Source organism: Callorhinus ursinus, unplaced genomic scaffold, assembly GCF_003265705.2.
Source record: "Callorhinus ursinus isolate GAN/ISIS: 27379988/994484 unplaced genomic scaffold, GSC_fseal_2.0 scaffold3, whole genome shotgun sequence".
NCBI classification, from domain to species: domain Eukaryota; kingdom Metazoa; phylum Chordata; class Mammalia; order Carnivora; family Otariidae; genus Callorhinus; species Callorhinus ursinus.
In genome coordinates, this window is record NW_027397065.1 from 26,238,866 (window position 1) to 26,255,203 (window position 16,338).

The 16,338-nt window shown below is 42.0% G+C and overlaps 1 protein-coding gene across 2 annotated transcripts in view; it reads right to left on the minus strand.

Annotated features, from left to right (window-relative positions):
* NREP (neuronal regeneration related protein) overlaps positions 1–2,198 on the minus strand; it is a 42,554-nt gene extending 40,356 nt beyond the window's left edge. Inside the window, exons 1-3 of one of the 2 annotated variants that reach the window (XM_073889097.1) lie at positions 1,916–2,074; positions 1,678–1,719; positions 314–378 (exon numbers count right to left, since the gene is read on the minus strand). In XM_073889097.1, the coding sequence (XP_073745198.1) occupies positions 314–316 (3 nt within the window). In that variant the 5' untranslated portion in view covers positions 317–378; positions 1,678–1,719; positions 1,916–2,074. Of the gene's footprint in view, positions 1–313; positions 379–1,677; positions 1,720–1,915; positions 2,075–2,100 lie in introns of those variants that run through there. The other variant, XM_073889087.1, reaches the window with a different exon arrangement.
* Between the last annotated feature and the right edge of the window lie 14,140 nt (positions 2,199–16,338).

The following is a 16,338-nucleotide window of genomic DNA, read 5'->3' on the forward strand; positions in this document are numbered from 1 at the left end:
TTTCCGTTGTTCAAGTTAAATAAGTCTTCGCTTCTGAAAGAGGAATTTCAGTTTTCTATTCAAAAGGATTGCAAATCAAAAGCTCTAATTCACCACATCCACTTCATATAAATTGCTGCACGGCAAAGCTCCCACATGGCAAAGCTCCCACATGGCAAAGCTCCCACATGCCGGAAAGAGAGACCCTTTTAAAGGTCAAATGGGGTAGGAACAATAAGGGGTGGAGGAAGGAGGAAGGCGGGTGTTTGATATTTACATGAAATAAAGACTGACAAGAACCTACTGAGAATCTCCTCTGATGACCCATTCTTACCATTTTGAGAATCGTTAACAGTCTTGGCCTTGCACCCTCCCTCTCTTCAGTCCAGGGAGACCAACCTGCAAAATATGTTTAAATACAGTAGACAAATCGCCTCACCACAGGTCAGCAAATGAAAAATGCCTGTTTAGAGGTTACAGACAACCATTTTCTGTGGTTAAGATAAGTCACATGCAAATTATTGTAACCACTGGGGCCTCAGAAAGAGCTTTCCAAGGGTCTGTAGGCTTAAACTGGGGACAAAGGAATCCCTGGTTCCCAGCTTTGCAGGGTCCTGGGCTATTCTTAGTGTTTGGTTCATCTTTTAAATTGAAGGAGTTCAAAAGGTTTAGCAACTTAAAAGTAGAACCAAGCGATAAAAATAGATTGTTTTCTGGCTGCTCTTTGTTCCCAGACATACTACTGGCAGTATATTTGCAATCAAGACAGCAGAATAGGAATCAGCCTTCCACCGTGTAGTGTAATGCCTCAGAGTGGATATTTTTGGAAATGGCACTGCATTACATAACCTTCCGTGTTAAAAAAAAAAAAAAAAAAAAAAAAAAACTACACTGGGGGTAAAAAAGTCAGGAATATACACCATTATGCCCTTCTCTCTATACCAAACACACACTAATGTATATGCTGCGGTGATTTTCCTCTCAGCCTTTATGTCAGAACACGGTTCTTTTGTTAACATAAGTTATGACAAAAATTAAGATGAATGGAGAAACTAAAAGTTCTCCAAGAGGGTATCATAAGCTCTTAGAGTTTTCCTATAATGTTATTATAGATACACACAAATGCAAATCAGATTATTATCATCACGGAGCAGAAAGAAGTCATTTATTTTTAAGCCCTCCCTCCCCCAAAGTTCAACTGCTTTATAAGAAAATGCAGAAAAAGTGTTGCAAGATCGAATGCCTGAGAAGACCCTTGGCGGCGGCGGCAGCGCGGAGAGAGTAATGAAGTGTGCGGATGGAAGGACACAAATTCATTTAATAAAGGGGGTGGGGGTGCATGCACCAAAGTGCATCTAATGCAAAGAAACAAAACAGTTCCTAACAATGCTTTATGAGCAAGAAGAACAAAAATTAACCACACCAACAAGCAAAAAACCCCACCCCTTCCCAAAAGAATTCTCCCTCTTAACTTGTGCATTAAAAAAAAAAAAAAAGCCCAAGTTAAATTCCAGCCTTAATGCAGCAGGACCAAAATACCAGAATTTCTTCAAGATACACGCTTCAGCTCTTTCAAATTTAGAGGGAAGAAGCATGAACTCTGCAGGGTTGAAGGGTCCAGCTAAGAGCAATGGCAAGAAATCGACACAAAAGAGAAAGCAGCGCTCCCGGCCGGGGATGGGAATAGCATATACTTACAGACAAAAGCCCCGCTCCCTGTTCACTCTCTCCTCTCTACACCTGAAACACAAATGTGGATGAAAAAGGGCATCATGCTAGAAAGACAGCTGGGGGGGGGGGGGGGGGGGGAGGGGGGGGGGGAGGGGAAAGGGGTGGAGGGAGAGGAGAGAGGAGGGGGAAGGGAAACAAAACCCAAACCGGCTTCACTTCCAAGAAGTGCCGCCGTGGAAAAAGAAGGAGGGGAAGGTCTCCCTGCCTCGCGCTCTCTCCAAGAGTATGTGTCTCTTTCTCTAAGAGTCTCAGTCTCTCCCTCTCCTCTCTCTCCTTCTCTCCGCTGCCAGTGTGCTAGTGAACAATGAGCTAATTCTGATGGGGCTGGCGCAGCGCCAGCGCCCCAGCCTTGCTGCCACTGTGCGGCCGCGGCGGAGCCAGACTGCTTACTCGGCAGGAATCGGCGGCTCGGGGGCCCCCATCGGCGAGCGGCCAGCGCGCGCGCCCCGGCACCCCGCACCCCGGTTGCCCCGCGCCGCCCCCACTGCGCCCGCCGGGCCCCTGGGAGACAAAGGGGCCCCCGCAGACCGGCGCGCCGCCCTGGCCCCGCCCCGGAGCACGGCGCGCACACACACACCCCGGCCCGGCCTCTCCCGCCCCCGGCGGGCTTCTCCGCCTCGACGTGCGGTTGCTTTTCAGACAAATAAGGAGGCGGAGGAGGCGGTTTGGGGGCGCGCCAGGCGTGAAGGCGGCCAGGGCGCTGCACAGCCCGGCAGGCCGCCAGGCCGCGGGGAGAGGCGGCGCGGCCCGTACTGTAATAATAAACCTGCAGCAGAGGGCATCTGAGGGAAAGAGGACGGTGACGGGCGGCAGCCGCCTTCCCTTTTATGTGCCTGTCCCGAGCGAAGCAGAAAATGGTGCCTGCCGGCGGCGCGGAGCCGCACACCGCCACACAAAGAGCCGCGCTGCACGCGTTTGCGCACGGCCCGCGTTGGCCCGCAGCCCCGCGGGGTCCGCGCGCCCGCCCCAGGCCGCAGGAAGCCCGGGGTCGCGAGCGCCCCGAAGGCCCAGCCCGGAGGCCCCATGGCTGCGCGCGCACACTCGGGCACACGCTTGTGCACAGAGCAGCACGCACGCGTGCACACAGCTACACGCGCACGGACAGGGGAGAGCTGCGACCCGGTGTGATCAGCCCGAGACACTCCCCTCTTGCTCCCTGTTCCTTGAAGGATTTAGCCTGTTACCCCTGCTCTTTGCCCTACTTTTTAAAATCGGAGATTGCTTTTTTTTTAAAGTGCTCTTCTGATTTTTTTAAATTGTTCTTATTTAAAATCTGACTATCTTCATAGTAATGTTACAGCCCAAAATTTTGCTACAACTTGGTTTTGTTGCCAACAAAACAGAATATCATTTTATGGTAAATGTCAGATGTTAGAAGGGAAGATTCTTTCCTAATTAAATTGCTTTGCCAAGAAGAAAGATATAAAAGATCATAACCTCTTCTAACTGTATATGCACGTTTTACTTCTAATCACTGAAAGCGGTGTTTTCACAACAGTCAGAAAAGATGAGGGGGTGTGGAGGAGGGAGAATTTACAAAAACATGTTTAAGGATGGTCTTATTTTTTAGACTTAAGGTTTTTTTGGGTACAGAAATAGCACACCTTAAAAAGCATTATTTTACACTCTTAATTCTGAAGAATAAATTATCTATACATTTGTTGCCAGGACCATAGATCTTTCCCACTACAAAAGCCACCGCATTAGCAAATCCTTACTAAACTGCCAGTGGGTGTGACGTTTAAGAGGGCAGCTAAGGGTTTCCCTGAATTAATCTAAAACATCACATCTCCCCCCCCCAAAAAAAAACTTTAACCTAGAGTCATTACTAGGAACAAAGGGAAGACACAAAACTCATCAAACCTCCTAAATGCCTTCAGGGCCAGTGTTCACCTGCCAGGGAGATGGTCTGGGGAGTTGGGTGGTGGGAGAGGGAGAAACCTGGCAGCTGCTTCTGTAGGTGTGAAGCCCCAGCCGGCTGGTCAAGGGCACCTTAACATTGAGATCTTTGACCTCAGAGTCAAGCTCAAAAAGTAATCCAAGAAGGCACTACACTGCCACATCAACCAAAAATCTGTCACAGGAAGGTATGTTCAAAAGTTACTTCTATAAGAAAACATACACACATACACACACACACACACACACACACACACACACACTGACTTTAGTATTTATGCAAAACTTACCCTAAGATGTCCTTTAAAAACACAGGGAAATTTGGGATTTATTATATGTTAATTTTTCTCTACTGAAGCCACAAACATACGGGTGACATAGGTTTTTTGTTTTTTTTTTTTTTTTTAGTAAATAAGAACACTGGGTCAGAATCATAGTCTATTTACTGTGTTCCAGAAAACGGTTACAATCTATCGAAGAAACATTCTTGAGTCCTTCTGGGTAGAGGCGACTATGCTAATCACTAGGGACATAAAGGAACTCACACCACACGGCCTCACTCAGGAAATGTAGCAGGAGCTGTCTCACGGTGCTCCTGGCTCTCCCACCCTGACCCCTCCCATCTGTCCTGCAGGCTGTATGGTTGACCCACTCTCCTGAAATACCTTTCTAATCACGGTACCCCCAGCTCCATTATAGGATAAAGACCATACTTTAGCCTTCCATTCAGATCTCACCACATTGCAACCACAATCCAACTTTCTAGCTTTATCATCCAATTCTTTCCCAGTCATAGAATAGTAGTCCTTTGATTCAGTCTGATTGATTATTTAGGGCATATATTTATCTCTAGACCATTCAGGAAGCAAAGTCACGCAAACACTGACTTAAAACAGGGTGTCTCGACCTCAGTGCTATTGACTTCTGGTGTTGAATAATTTTTTGATGGGGCCAAGGTGTGAGGTGGAGGAAGGGAGATGTCCTGTTCCTTATAGGATATTTAGTGTGGCATCTCTGGCGTCTACCAACTGGGTGGCAATAGCAAACCCTGGTTGTGACGACCAAATATGTGTCCAGACATTGTCACATGTTCTTTGAAGGGGAAGCCTTGCCTCTAGTTGAGAACCATTGTCTTAAACTATCAGGTCCATTTGTTGAGATGGGAGAGGGGGCCTCACCTGAGTCATGTGGACTGTGTGCAGGAGGGACAAAGACCTGAACAAAAGCAAGGTTTTCTTAGGAGAGATGAAAAAGAAGTGGGCAATGTCCATATCTTCATGGAACCTACAGTCTGGGGTGAGGGGGTGGAGAAACCCCCAAAGCCAAAGCTACGGTGAGGTGATAAGTACAATTATGGACAGAGCTCTGCACAGGGTGCACTGTTGAGCACACAGCCTCCTTCCTAAATCAGCCTGGGGTTCAAAGAAAGTTTCCTAAAGGAGGTAATGCTTAAGCTGAATTTGTCAAGAATGAAGAAAAGCCAGCAAACTGAAGAAGGGAAAAAGGGACATTTGTGGTAGAGGCAGGGATAAATCATGAGCTAAGGAATTAGCTCGGTGACTGGTGACAGGCAGGGGATACCAGAACACAAGAATCCTGGGTCAGAAACTAACCCTTGTGTTCTGCCCCTTACGAAGAACAGTCCATTCCAGGATGTGGTCACAATGAGGCTAGACTTTAGATACAGGATTTCCCTTCAACCTCCCTTAGGTATTTCATTCTCAAATGTGTCTTCATATATTCAAATGCATCTCAAATATGTATTCTTGCAATTGTGTTTATTTTCAGTCTGTGTCATTCATGGCTTGGGGTAACAAGTTCCATGAGTTGAGTTCTGGGCAAAAGGCTGTATGTAAAAGTGGTCAGAGCCAGCTCTATGTGACCCTGGAGAACTTATTTAACCTTCTACACTGTTCAACTGGGGTTTACACCAGAGGACCAGAGTGCTGTGTTATGCGAAGCTGCAGCCTACCTTTGGTCTTTAGTTGCCGTTACACATGTGCAAACAATAGGTATTATAGGTAGCTTTATACAACGAAACTTATACAATGTGTCTTCTCTGAGCCTCATCTCCTGTCCCTTTCTGCTCAGTCTCAATGCTGCACAGTTCCCCCAGTGAGTGACTCTGTGGCATGAGTCTTAGACCTTTTCACTTGCTGTTCCTGCTGCCAGAATGCCCCTTACCCTTTCTTCAATGTGTTTCTTGCTCCTTCTTCATAAGTTTAGGTTATGTATCACTTCTTTTAGGAAACTTGCTTTGAAACTCTGGCCCAATTTAGAAAGGAGTCTTTGTGCTCAGAGGTTGCTACTGTCCTTATCACACCTTGGCTTTATTTTTCTGTCTTTACCATCAGACTGTAAATTCCATGAAGTAACAGATTGTAGTAGACATTTTTGGTTACTTGCCTAATACCCACTGTCTCTTTCCTCCTCCTCTTTCTTAATGAAACCCTGATTTATCCTAGTGTTCATCCTTCCCCCCATACAGTCCCTAAGTTCCAGGGAAGGTGATCTCAGAGAATAGATCCTGATGGTTTTAGCCCATCAGTGTATTAAATTGTTTGGAGCTGATAATGGGCTAAAGATAAGCATGTGACCTAAGTTCAACCAATCATACTGAGAGGAAAGAATTACATCGCATGCTTGAGCGAAGAAATTTAAATTCTATGCTTAAAGCAATATACAACTACTGAAGATATTTGATCTGAAAGTGACATGAGCAGATTTTTTTTCCCTAGAAAGATTATTCTTCAAGCAATTCAGAGGATGTTTTGGGTAGGGAGAAGGGGAAGAATTGAGGAAGTGAAATCAATTAGGAGACTATTATAGTAATCCAGATGACTAATCATGAATGGCCCATGGGAAAGGAGAAGAGGGAAGGAGGTACAATTGCAGGGTTCCTTAGGGGCTTGATAGAGTACTAGAGATTAGCTGGAGAATAGAGTCTAGGATGATCCCAGATTTCTGGTTTTGTGACTACTTAGATAATCATGCTCCTTCCCAGAACAGAAAATATGAGAAGAGTGGATTTGGGAGGAGAAGGGAGTGACAATGAGTTCAGTTTTATACCTGTTGAGTGTAGAACCCACATAGTCAATGTTCCAACAGCAGCCTTGAGTAAGTTTCTTATCACCATCTCCCTGTTCCTCGTGCTTCCTTCCCAAGATGGGCTGACTCGTGTTCCCTCCAAAATTCATATGTTGTAGTGCTAACCCCCAGTACCTCAGAATGTGACTGTATGTGGAGATAGGTTCTTTAAATAGATAATTAAGGTATAATGAAGTCATGAGGGTGGGTCTTAATCCAATGACCTGTGTCCCTGTAAGAAGGGGAGATTTGGACACAGTCACACACAGGGAAGCCCCCATGAAGACAGCCATCCATCAGTTTCTTTCTCTCAAAAGAAACCAACCGTGCTGGCACCTTGGTCTGTAGGACTGTGACCAAATAAATTCCTGTTGCTTAAGCCACGCAGTCTGTAGTACTTTGTTATGGCAGCCCAAGCAAGCTAATGTACCTTCCTTGCACCAAACATCCAGAAGGGCAGAAGATTTATGATATATGTTTGTTATGTGTTTTGGGATACTGTGAAATGGAAAGTCCAAGAAAGATCTTGAAGCTAAAGAAGTAATATGTTCTCCAAGGACAAGGCTTTGTCCAAATCTAGAAAGTCCCATTAAATATGTATATGAAAGTTTGCAGTTGTGGAGGCTCATCTGAAATTCAGGGTGTGGGGTTCTCAGAACAGCATTCCAAAACACATATGGAAACCTATTTAGAATTTTGACCCTGTCTACTTACCAGTTTCCAGCTGTATTTACACAGCTGGTGAAGGCAGCACAGATGGGGATTCTCCACTTCACCACTTAGAAGCCCACACTGAGAGTAAGTTCAGAAAATGCCTTCATATTAGAAAATTCAGTAAGTCTCAGGAAGGAACACAAAACATCAAGAACTAAGCCACTGACATGGGGGATACTGGCTATGAAAGGAGGGAAAATAGGTGTAAATTTAGCAAAATGTGAAATATGAATGTAAAAGTGAATTCAGGATGACTTATAACCTATGTCACTCTATAAAACATAATGAACATAGCATTTAAAAGATAAAGGACAAATGTAAGAGGTGAGGAACTTTTGAAAATCATGGTGCCCTCAATCTTGTGTTTTGTCCAACATCTGGAAATAATTGGAAATCCCTGAAAAAGTCAAGTTAGCCCTCCTAGAGGCAAAGAACAAGCTAGCTGTTGCAGAGACAAAGAGATAAATGGAAGGAATGCCTCAAAGGAAGATTTATCCAGATTATCCTACGCAAAAGAGACCATATGAAACACATTTAAAAATTAGCCTTCTGCTTGCCTTAGAAGTTATCTGAATGGTGATGCAAAACTTTAAAAATAATACTAGTGGTTAATGCTGTTCCAAAACAAAGTAAAAGGAAATTATTTTAAAACCCCAGTGTGTGTGCACCCATGTATGTGTGTATGTGTGTGTTAGCTAATTACCCTTAACAAAGAATGTTTTTTCCATGGGAAATTCTGAATTTTAAAATTGGTTAATCAACAAGTATTCTCCATAACACTAGAGAAATGCAGAATTAATGCTCTAAGAAACTCACAAACTATACACAATTACATGATGTGGAGTTAGTGCTTGTCTTATCATTCAAGAGGTGGTGTAACAAAAAATGTCCCTAGATTTAAATATCCCCCGATACTGTGCTGTGTTTACAACCCTCTATACATACTAACTCTAATTTTGAAATTAACTCAAGCACCTTGAGAGCTGAGCAAAGTTCCATCCCATTACAGTAGGATCTGTCATCCTCGGACTCTAGGATTCAAGAGAGCCTGAGATACCCAGGGATCTAGTTTGGAGCACCTTCCCCACCTGACCACTCAGTAGTGATGAAAGGAGGGGCTGACCAAAGAAAGAAACAGCGGATTGGAAGACAAAGACTTTTTGCCTTCAGAATGAGTTTCTTCTTTTCAAAAGTTGGGGTAATGTACCTCTTCTTGTGGAGATACTCAAGAAGGTAAGCCCTGGCCAGAAGCTTCAGATATCAGATTCCCCTGGAATTCATAAAAATACAGATGTAAAGAATAATGAATGTGTTTGAGTTCAACTAATAATAACATCACACATGTCTGTTGTACTTTTTACACACACACACATTTATTCATTTATGATTGGGGAAACAAGTAGAAAAAACAAAGGGAGCCACTTAGGATCACAGCTCAGTTAGTAACACCAATTAGACTGTCTAAATCATGGCTACACTGCACTACTTTTTGCCGAAAGACCTCTGCTGCCCCGAAACTAGCATTTGAAACAAGCATGGCCCAAGTGCAGGCAGTTAGCTCATAGAGTCCTTGCATCAATTCTGTGACATCTTCACCTCACAGATGAAAAACTGAGGCAGAGAGAGGTTACGCCCTCCAGGCACCAAGCACAATGTCAATAGTAGAGCTGGGCCTTGAACCCAGAAATATGACTCCAGAATCCACTCTTCACCATCATGTTCTCGTAGCCCCCTGCTGTGCACTGAGCCTAGAAATATATCCAGATCCGGTGGACACTGGTTAGTCCTTCCCTCGTTGACTCCACCTAATTCTTGGCTGTACTCTCTAGCTTCTTTGACTTTCTCACAGACTCATCTTCCTTCTACACCATCAATTCTGATAGTTTACGGAAATGAGATGGTTCTTCAGGTAGAACAGTTGTTTAAAACGGCACCCAAACTGTCCCTAAAACAGCCTGTGATCCTCTGAGGTGATCAATTTCTTTTACAAATGGGTTTGAATGACACCATGTACCAGTTACTCTACCAAATACTGGTAATGATGACATACCGTCAGATAACACCAGCAAAAACCCCAGATTCTCTTCCCCCGCTCCACACATGCTCGTTTACACACATACCTATCACCACAGTTCCTTTTGAAAGCACACAAATTTCATAACTTCAGATTCACCTTGGCTTCGGCCTTGTATGTGACCCTTTCGTTCTAAATTAAACACCTTGCTGGAGTTGGAAAAGGTGTCCTAATAGTTTCTTCAAAATACTGTAAAGTTTTATTTTTGTTGATCCTTAAAGGCATCGTGATAAAATAGTGAGAATTTGACTTTCTGATGAGGAAGGTCCATGAGACTTCCCTGAGAATTCTGAGAATGTGCACTTTAAGAAGCTGAAGTCGGGACAGTTCTAAGAAAAATGGCCAGGTTTTCATTTGCGTGCACTTGCTTCATTTTGCACCAAAATGTCAGTGCCTTAAAGCATCCAGCTATAATCCCTCAACTATGCTCTGACGAGTGAAAGGGTAAAAGGCCCCATCTACTCACTAGAGAGAGAAATCTTCCCTTGTAATTCCCACATACTGAATCCACCCAGGAGAGAGACATCTGGGAACCTCTCTTCTTGGGTCTTCCTCCCCCATCATCTACTAGGGCCTTCTTAGCCTCTGCCTCTCCCTCTCTTCCTCCTTTCATCCCCCTGGAGTTCTGTCGTTTCCTCCTCACAACCTCAAATTCAAATTACCAGTCCACTGATTTCTCCCCCATGGAGTTGTGTGCCCTTCCAGTTCAGATGGTAGACAGGGACCAAAGGCCCAGGAAAGGGGTGGGTAAGTGCTTTTTCCTGGAAGAGTATGACAAGGGGAGAACATTTCTTTCTGTCATAAATCCTCTGGGTGGTAATTCTGCACTGGTTGCTAAGTTCAGAAACTTTTTCATTCCTTCTGCCAACAAATCTAAGTTTTGCAGTCTTACATGTCCTGAATTCGTTTTGTCCACTTTTCATAAATTGCAATTTACTTTAACATCTCCCCTACCCTAGGGATTTAAGGATACACATGAACAAAGCCTCAACTGGCGATATATAAACACATCCTTAGGAATCAAAGCAGTCAAGAATTTTGATGCTTCAACTTGAGTTAGGCTAACCTGAGATGAGATGGAACTGTATTTTTGCAACATATATGAAAAGGAAGATTTTATGAGACAAATAAATGAGATAAACAAGATTTAAGCTTTTAAAAGCCTAGCTTTATGTTTTAGAGTCTAGCTTCTGCACATTTTCAGTAATTTTCACAAAATGTGCTGTAAATTACAAAAAAAAAAAAAAGAACTTATTTATTAACGTAGTCCCTGAAGGACCCAAGCTTAGGAGTAGTTCACTGGCAACTCTCCTGGTGACTTTGCAATGTAAAAAGTAGCAGAAATCTCTGTCTTCAACCCAGATGTATCTCCTTTGACTAGTGTCCCGGGCACATACCTGCCTGTGTGTCCCACAGGCATGATAAACTCATGTTACCCCAAAGTGAAGCTATCATTTTCTTGGAAGTCTGGGAATATCTCCTGTTCGCTGTTTATACAAATGGTCACACTTCCATGTGCTCACTCACATCAGGTGGAAACCCTCCTCAACTCACTCTTCTGATCATCTCTGGTTGGTGTTAATCCTATATCTTAAACAGCATCCTTAAAGCCTCAAGTCAAACGTTACCTCTTTTGTGAAGCTTCCCTGATGACCTGTAACTCCTTGTGGCACCATTCATTTTACTAAGTATTTGTTGAGCATCTGCTTATTATGCACAGAAGAAAAAGCTAAGCACTGAAAATAGAACAGTGAACAAGACAGACACTGGCACTGTCCTGATGGAACTTAATTCTACAATCACAATTCGCAATACAAATAAATTAGCAAGGCATTTTAAGATAAAGAAAAAAAATGTTTTAAATGATGTGGCAAAGAATGGCTTGGGGGTAGGGGAAAGGGTATTCAGGGAAAGCCTCTTTGAGCTGACACTTGAGATAAGACCTGCAAAATGAGATGGAGCCAGCAGTTGAAAAATATGGGGGGTAAGTGTTCTATCAGAGGGGAGGAAAGCAAGTGCTAAGATACTGTGGCATGAATCTATGGGGTGTTGAAGGCATAAGAAGACACATCTCTGGATGCAAGAGAAACAAAAGCAAAGGTGAACTATTGGGACTTCATCAAGATAAAAACTTCTGTACAGCAAAGGAAACAATCAACAAAATTAAAGGCACAGGAGAAGTAAAGGAATAGAAGATATTTACAAATGACATGTCTGATAAAGGGTTACTACCCAAAATCTATAAAGAGCTTGTCAAACTCAGCACCCAAAAACCAAATAATCCAGTTAAGAAATGGGCGTAAGACATGAATAGACATTTTTCCAAAGAAGACATAGAGACGGCTAACAGACACATGAAAAGATGCTCAACATCACATCAGGGAAATGCAAATCAAATTACAATGAGATATCACCTCACACCTGTCAGAATGGCTAAAATTAACAATACAGGAAATGACAAATGTTAGTGAGAATGTGGAGAAAGGAGAACCCTCCTACACTGTTGGTGGGAATGTAAACTTGTGCAGCCACTCTGGAAAACAGTACAGAGGTTCCTCAAAAAGTTAAAAATAGAACTACCCTATGATCCAACAATTGCATTATGAGGTATTTACCCGAAGGATACAAAAATACTGATTTGAAGGGACACATTCACCCCGATGTTTATAGCAGCATTATCTACAAAAGCCAAATTATGGAAAGAGCCAAAATGTCCATCGACTGATGAACGGATAAAGAAGATGTGGTGTGTACACACACACACACACACACACACACAGGAATATTATTCAGCCATCAAAAAGAATGAAAGCTTGCCATTTGCAACAATGTGGCTGGAGCTAGAGTATATTATGTTAAATGTAATGTCAGTTAGAGAAAGACAAATACCATATGATTTCACTCATATGTGGAAATTAAGAAACAAAACAGATGAACATAGGGGAAGGGATAAAAAAAAAAAGGAGAGGCAAACCATAAGAGACTCTTAACTATAAAGAACAAACTGAGGGGAGTTTGTTGGAGGGGAGGTGGGCAAGGGGATAGGCTAAATGGGTGGTGGGTATTAAGGAGGGTGCTTGTTGTGATGAGCACTGGGTGTTACATGAAGTGATGAATCAATAAATTCTACTCCTGAAACCAATATCACACTATGTTAACTAACTAGAACTTAAATAAAAACTTAAACAAAAAAAAGAAAAAGAAAAAGATAAAAAAAGAAGGCATAAAAAGAGTGAGTGAGATAATATGGCTGGAGAGCAATGAGCAACAGAAAAGAGTAATGAGGATGAGATCAGAAACACAGGAATTCTAGTTTAGCACATGTCCCATTGTATTTTTTTTTAAAGATTTTATTTATTTATTTGAGAGAGAGAATGAGAGACAGAGAGCACGAGAGGGAGGAGGGTCAGAGGGAGAAGCAGACTCCCTGCCGAGCAGGAAGCCCGATGTGGGACTGGATCCTGGGACTCCAGGATCATGACCTGAGCCGAAGGCAGTCGCTTAACCGACTGAGCCACCCAGGCGCCCTGTCCCATTGTATTTTAAGCCTTTCATTGTGTTTGTCATATCACCAGACTTTGGGGACCATTACTTTTGATTTTCAGACCCCTGATGTTTGACACAGCACCTGGCACTAAATGGGTAAAACATCTCTTTAATGTATAAATATGAAAGAATACATGTTTTTCTTCAAAATAGTGTTTAAAGTGGCTAGTCTGTTCAAGATAGTGAAGTTTTACTAAATGTTTAATAAATCATCAATAATCAATTTCTAAGATGCACAGAATCTGTGGAGAGTTTTATAAGGAAACTGTGGTTTCTCTCTTTAGTTTATAAAGGCAGCTCTTAACTTTAGAATTTATTTGAGGCTTTAAAATGATTTTTTTAATCCTTAACCGCACCAAAACTCAAGTTTGATTTGGTGTCTGAGTTGAAACAGAGTTGATGCTAACCCGACTGGATGTCAGGAAGAAAAGATAATGAATTATTCCCAATCCCCCTCCCTGGGCAAGCAAGAGAAACAAGTGCTAGAGCTTGACTTGAATGAGTTCTTTCAAAGTATTTTCCAGAGTTCATGCACAGAACCATTTTTGTCCTAGGAAAGGAATTTCAACAGAGAAAATTTTGGTTTCACCTGAAGAACAAAAAGTCTTCAAACTTGAATCTCTCATCCATGTTAATGTCCTTTTTTTTTTTTTTCTTTTCCTATAGCTGTTAGGAGAATAGCACCAATACTTCATTTAGAAATAGGGAAATGATGCAGACTGCATTTAAGCGGTAGGTAAAGATACATGAGGGGTGGATGCAAGTCATGAGGAGCAGCTACAAAGCTGTGTTCTTAGGGGCACTCTGTTAAGCACATTCACCTGCATAATCTCCCTTAAACTTCACAAAATTCTTTGAGTTAGACATTCTTTAGCTCATTTGAACAGATTTTAATACATTTTAACAGATATGGGATTACTGAGTAAATAATTTGCCTGGGCTCACACATGCTCACACACAGTTACTAAATGACAGAGACGGGATTTGAAAGCAGGACTGACTGACCAGAAGCTTCATACTCTTACACATATATGTTTTATACACACACACACACACACACACACAATTGAATACATATGTTCTTTATATATGTCTATCTGTCAATGGAAAATTTAAAGGCAGGGTTTTATTGTGCCATCAAAATTTATTTCCCTATCCTGCTAATGTAAACCAAAAATTACACTAAAGTCCCTAAGAACATGATGCATGACTTCAGTTTTATTTAAATAACTGAAGCAAAAGAACTGTGATTACAGAATGATTTAAAAATGTCTACCTGCAGGGCGCCTGGGTGGCTCAGTCCTTAAGTGTCTGCCTTTGGCTCAGGTCATGATCTCTGGGTCCTGGGATCGAGCCCCACATCAGGCTCCCTGCTCAGCGGGAAGCCTGCTTCTCCCTCTCCCACTCCCCCTGCTTGTGTTCCCTCTCTCGCTGTGTCTCTCTCTGTCAAATAAAATCTTTAAAAAAATAAAAAATAAATAAAAAAATAAAAATGTCTATCTGCTGTTACGATAGCTTAGTTATGAATGCCACCGTAAAATGCCATCATCAGGAAAAGTTTCAGAGGAAGTAGAATTATAAGATATTCCAAGATCTATAAGACAAGGAGGTTGGACTAGAACATTCTCCAAATCCTTTCTGGTTCTAATGTTGTAAAAATCCTATGACTTTAAAGCTTGGAATGGAATTATTGTGTGAAAATTGACAAATTGACTCTCCTGCTTAAATGCATTTCTTTAGTTGCCCTCAAACTGTGATGACTTGGAAAATTATCATCTTGAGCACACTTTGTTTGGTCAAGGGTCTCTCTTTTGCACTCCTGACAAACAATCAGAGGTGATGGATAGAGGGAGAGCCTACTTAGTCTGGCCCCACATCAAGGAAAGGTGAAAAGCCTCAGTATTATGCAATCAAGTCATCTCTTCCAGCTTCTCACCAAACATGGGAACACAGATGCCTCTGGTTCTCTATGGGAACTGTAATCGCAGCCTTTGACCAGGGGGCGGTACGTTTCCCCTAAAGAACATAACTGGAATCCCCTTAGATTCAGCACCTGAAAGATGTTATTTTCCTGAAAGGTTCGTTTCATGAATTTTCCTTGCTACATATTATTAATCTAGAGATTTAACATAAATGATGCTGAATTTCATAGCATGACAGTCTAGATTAGGTAATGTTACCTTGTTACTAATGGTAACTGCTGCTTAGTTTCTCTTAAATAGCAGAATGACGATATTCAAATGATCTATTTTAGGTTCCATGTTCATCCGTATTCAACTAAAGTCAACAGAGTATTGATAACTCCAGAATTTTATTATATATAATCACACTTTAACTATTATGTTCATACATCATCTATATGTCCTCAGTTGCAGGTTACAACAGACAGTAAGGTAGGCAAATTACAGTGCACATAACTTTCACTCGATTCTCTGAGCCTTTATTTATTTTAAAAACAATTTAGAGAGCTACCATATGCCCAGCACTGTACTACGTTCTTGGATTAAAGATTAATCCTTTGTTCAAGGAAGGTGCAGCCTAGTAGGGGAGACAGAATTATAAACATATATACAGACTCTAGTAAATATCTAATTCTCTAAAACAAATGTAATAAATGGTATTTGGAGGTTATTCATTAGTCCTTGAGTGATGCAAAAAACAAGTAGCGATACATTATTTTTATTTCATTCAAATCAAGAAGTGGGAACTGATATATCAGTCAAAAGCTCTTTGCTCAAGAAATTAGGAAATGACTAGTTATTCCAATAAGAATATTTAACACTGAGAAGATCTTCAGTGACATTTGTTGGGGAAGGGTGAGAATCTGTTTTTTTTTCAGTTGTCCAACCAAGATCAGTAAGAATTTGCCTCTGGGTAGATTGTGATCAAAGTTCTCATGCCAAGATGTCTCTTTCCTTCTGTACCAAGAAGACCCAGAACCAAAGATAAGGGTTCAAATGATCTAACATTCTTCCTCTACCATAATGGGATATTTCTTTGTTCAAAAATATGTTGCTTTCTACAGAGTGCTTAATATTCTTTTCTGTTTTTCTAAAAACGCTGGTTAGTCCAAATTTGGCTTCTGTCATCACAGAGCCTTGCATGGCACAACTTCCAAGTGCTTAGGGCAATCCTGAAGATGAGCTTAGACCAAAAGACACAGAACCACACTCCTGGACCAGGCAGGTCCTTCACCCCAGGTTGTAGGGAAAAGGTGATGAAAAGCCCCTTGTGTTTTTTTTCTACTCTATTCTTCCGGGAGTTTATAAGCACCTGAAAAATTCTTGATTCAATATATATTCCCAGAA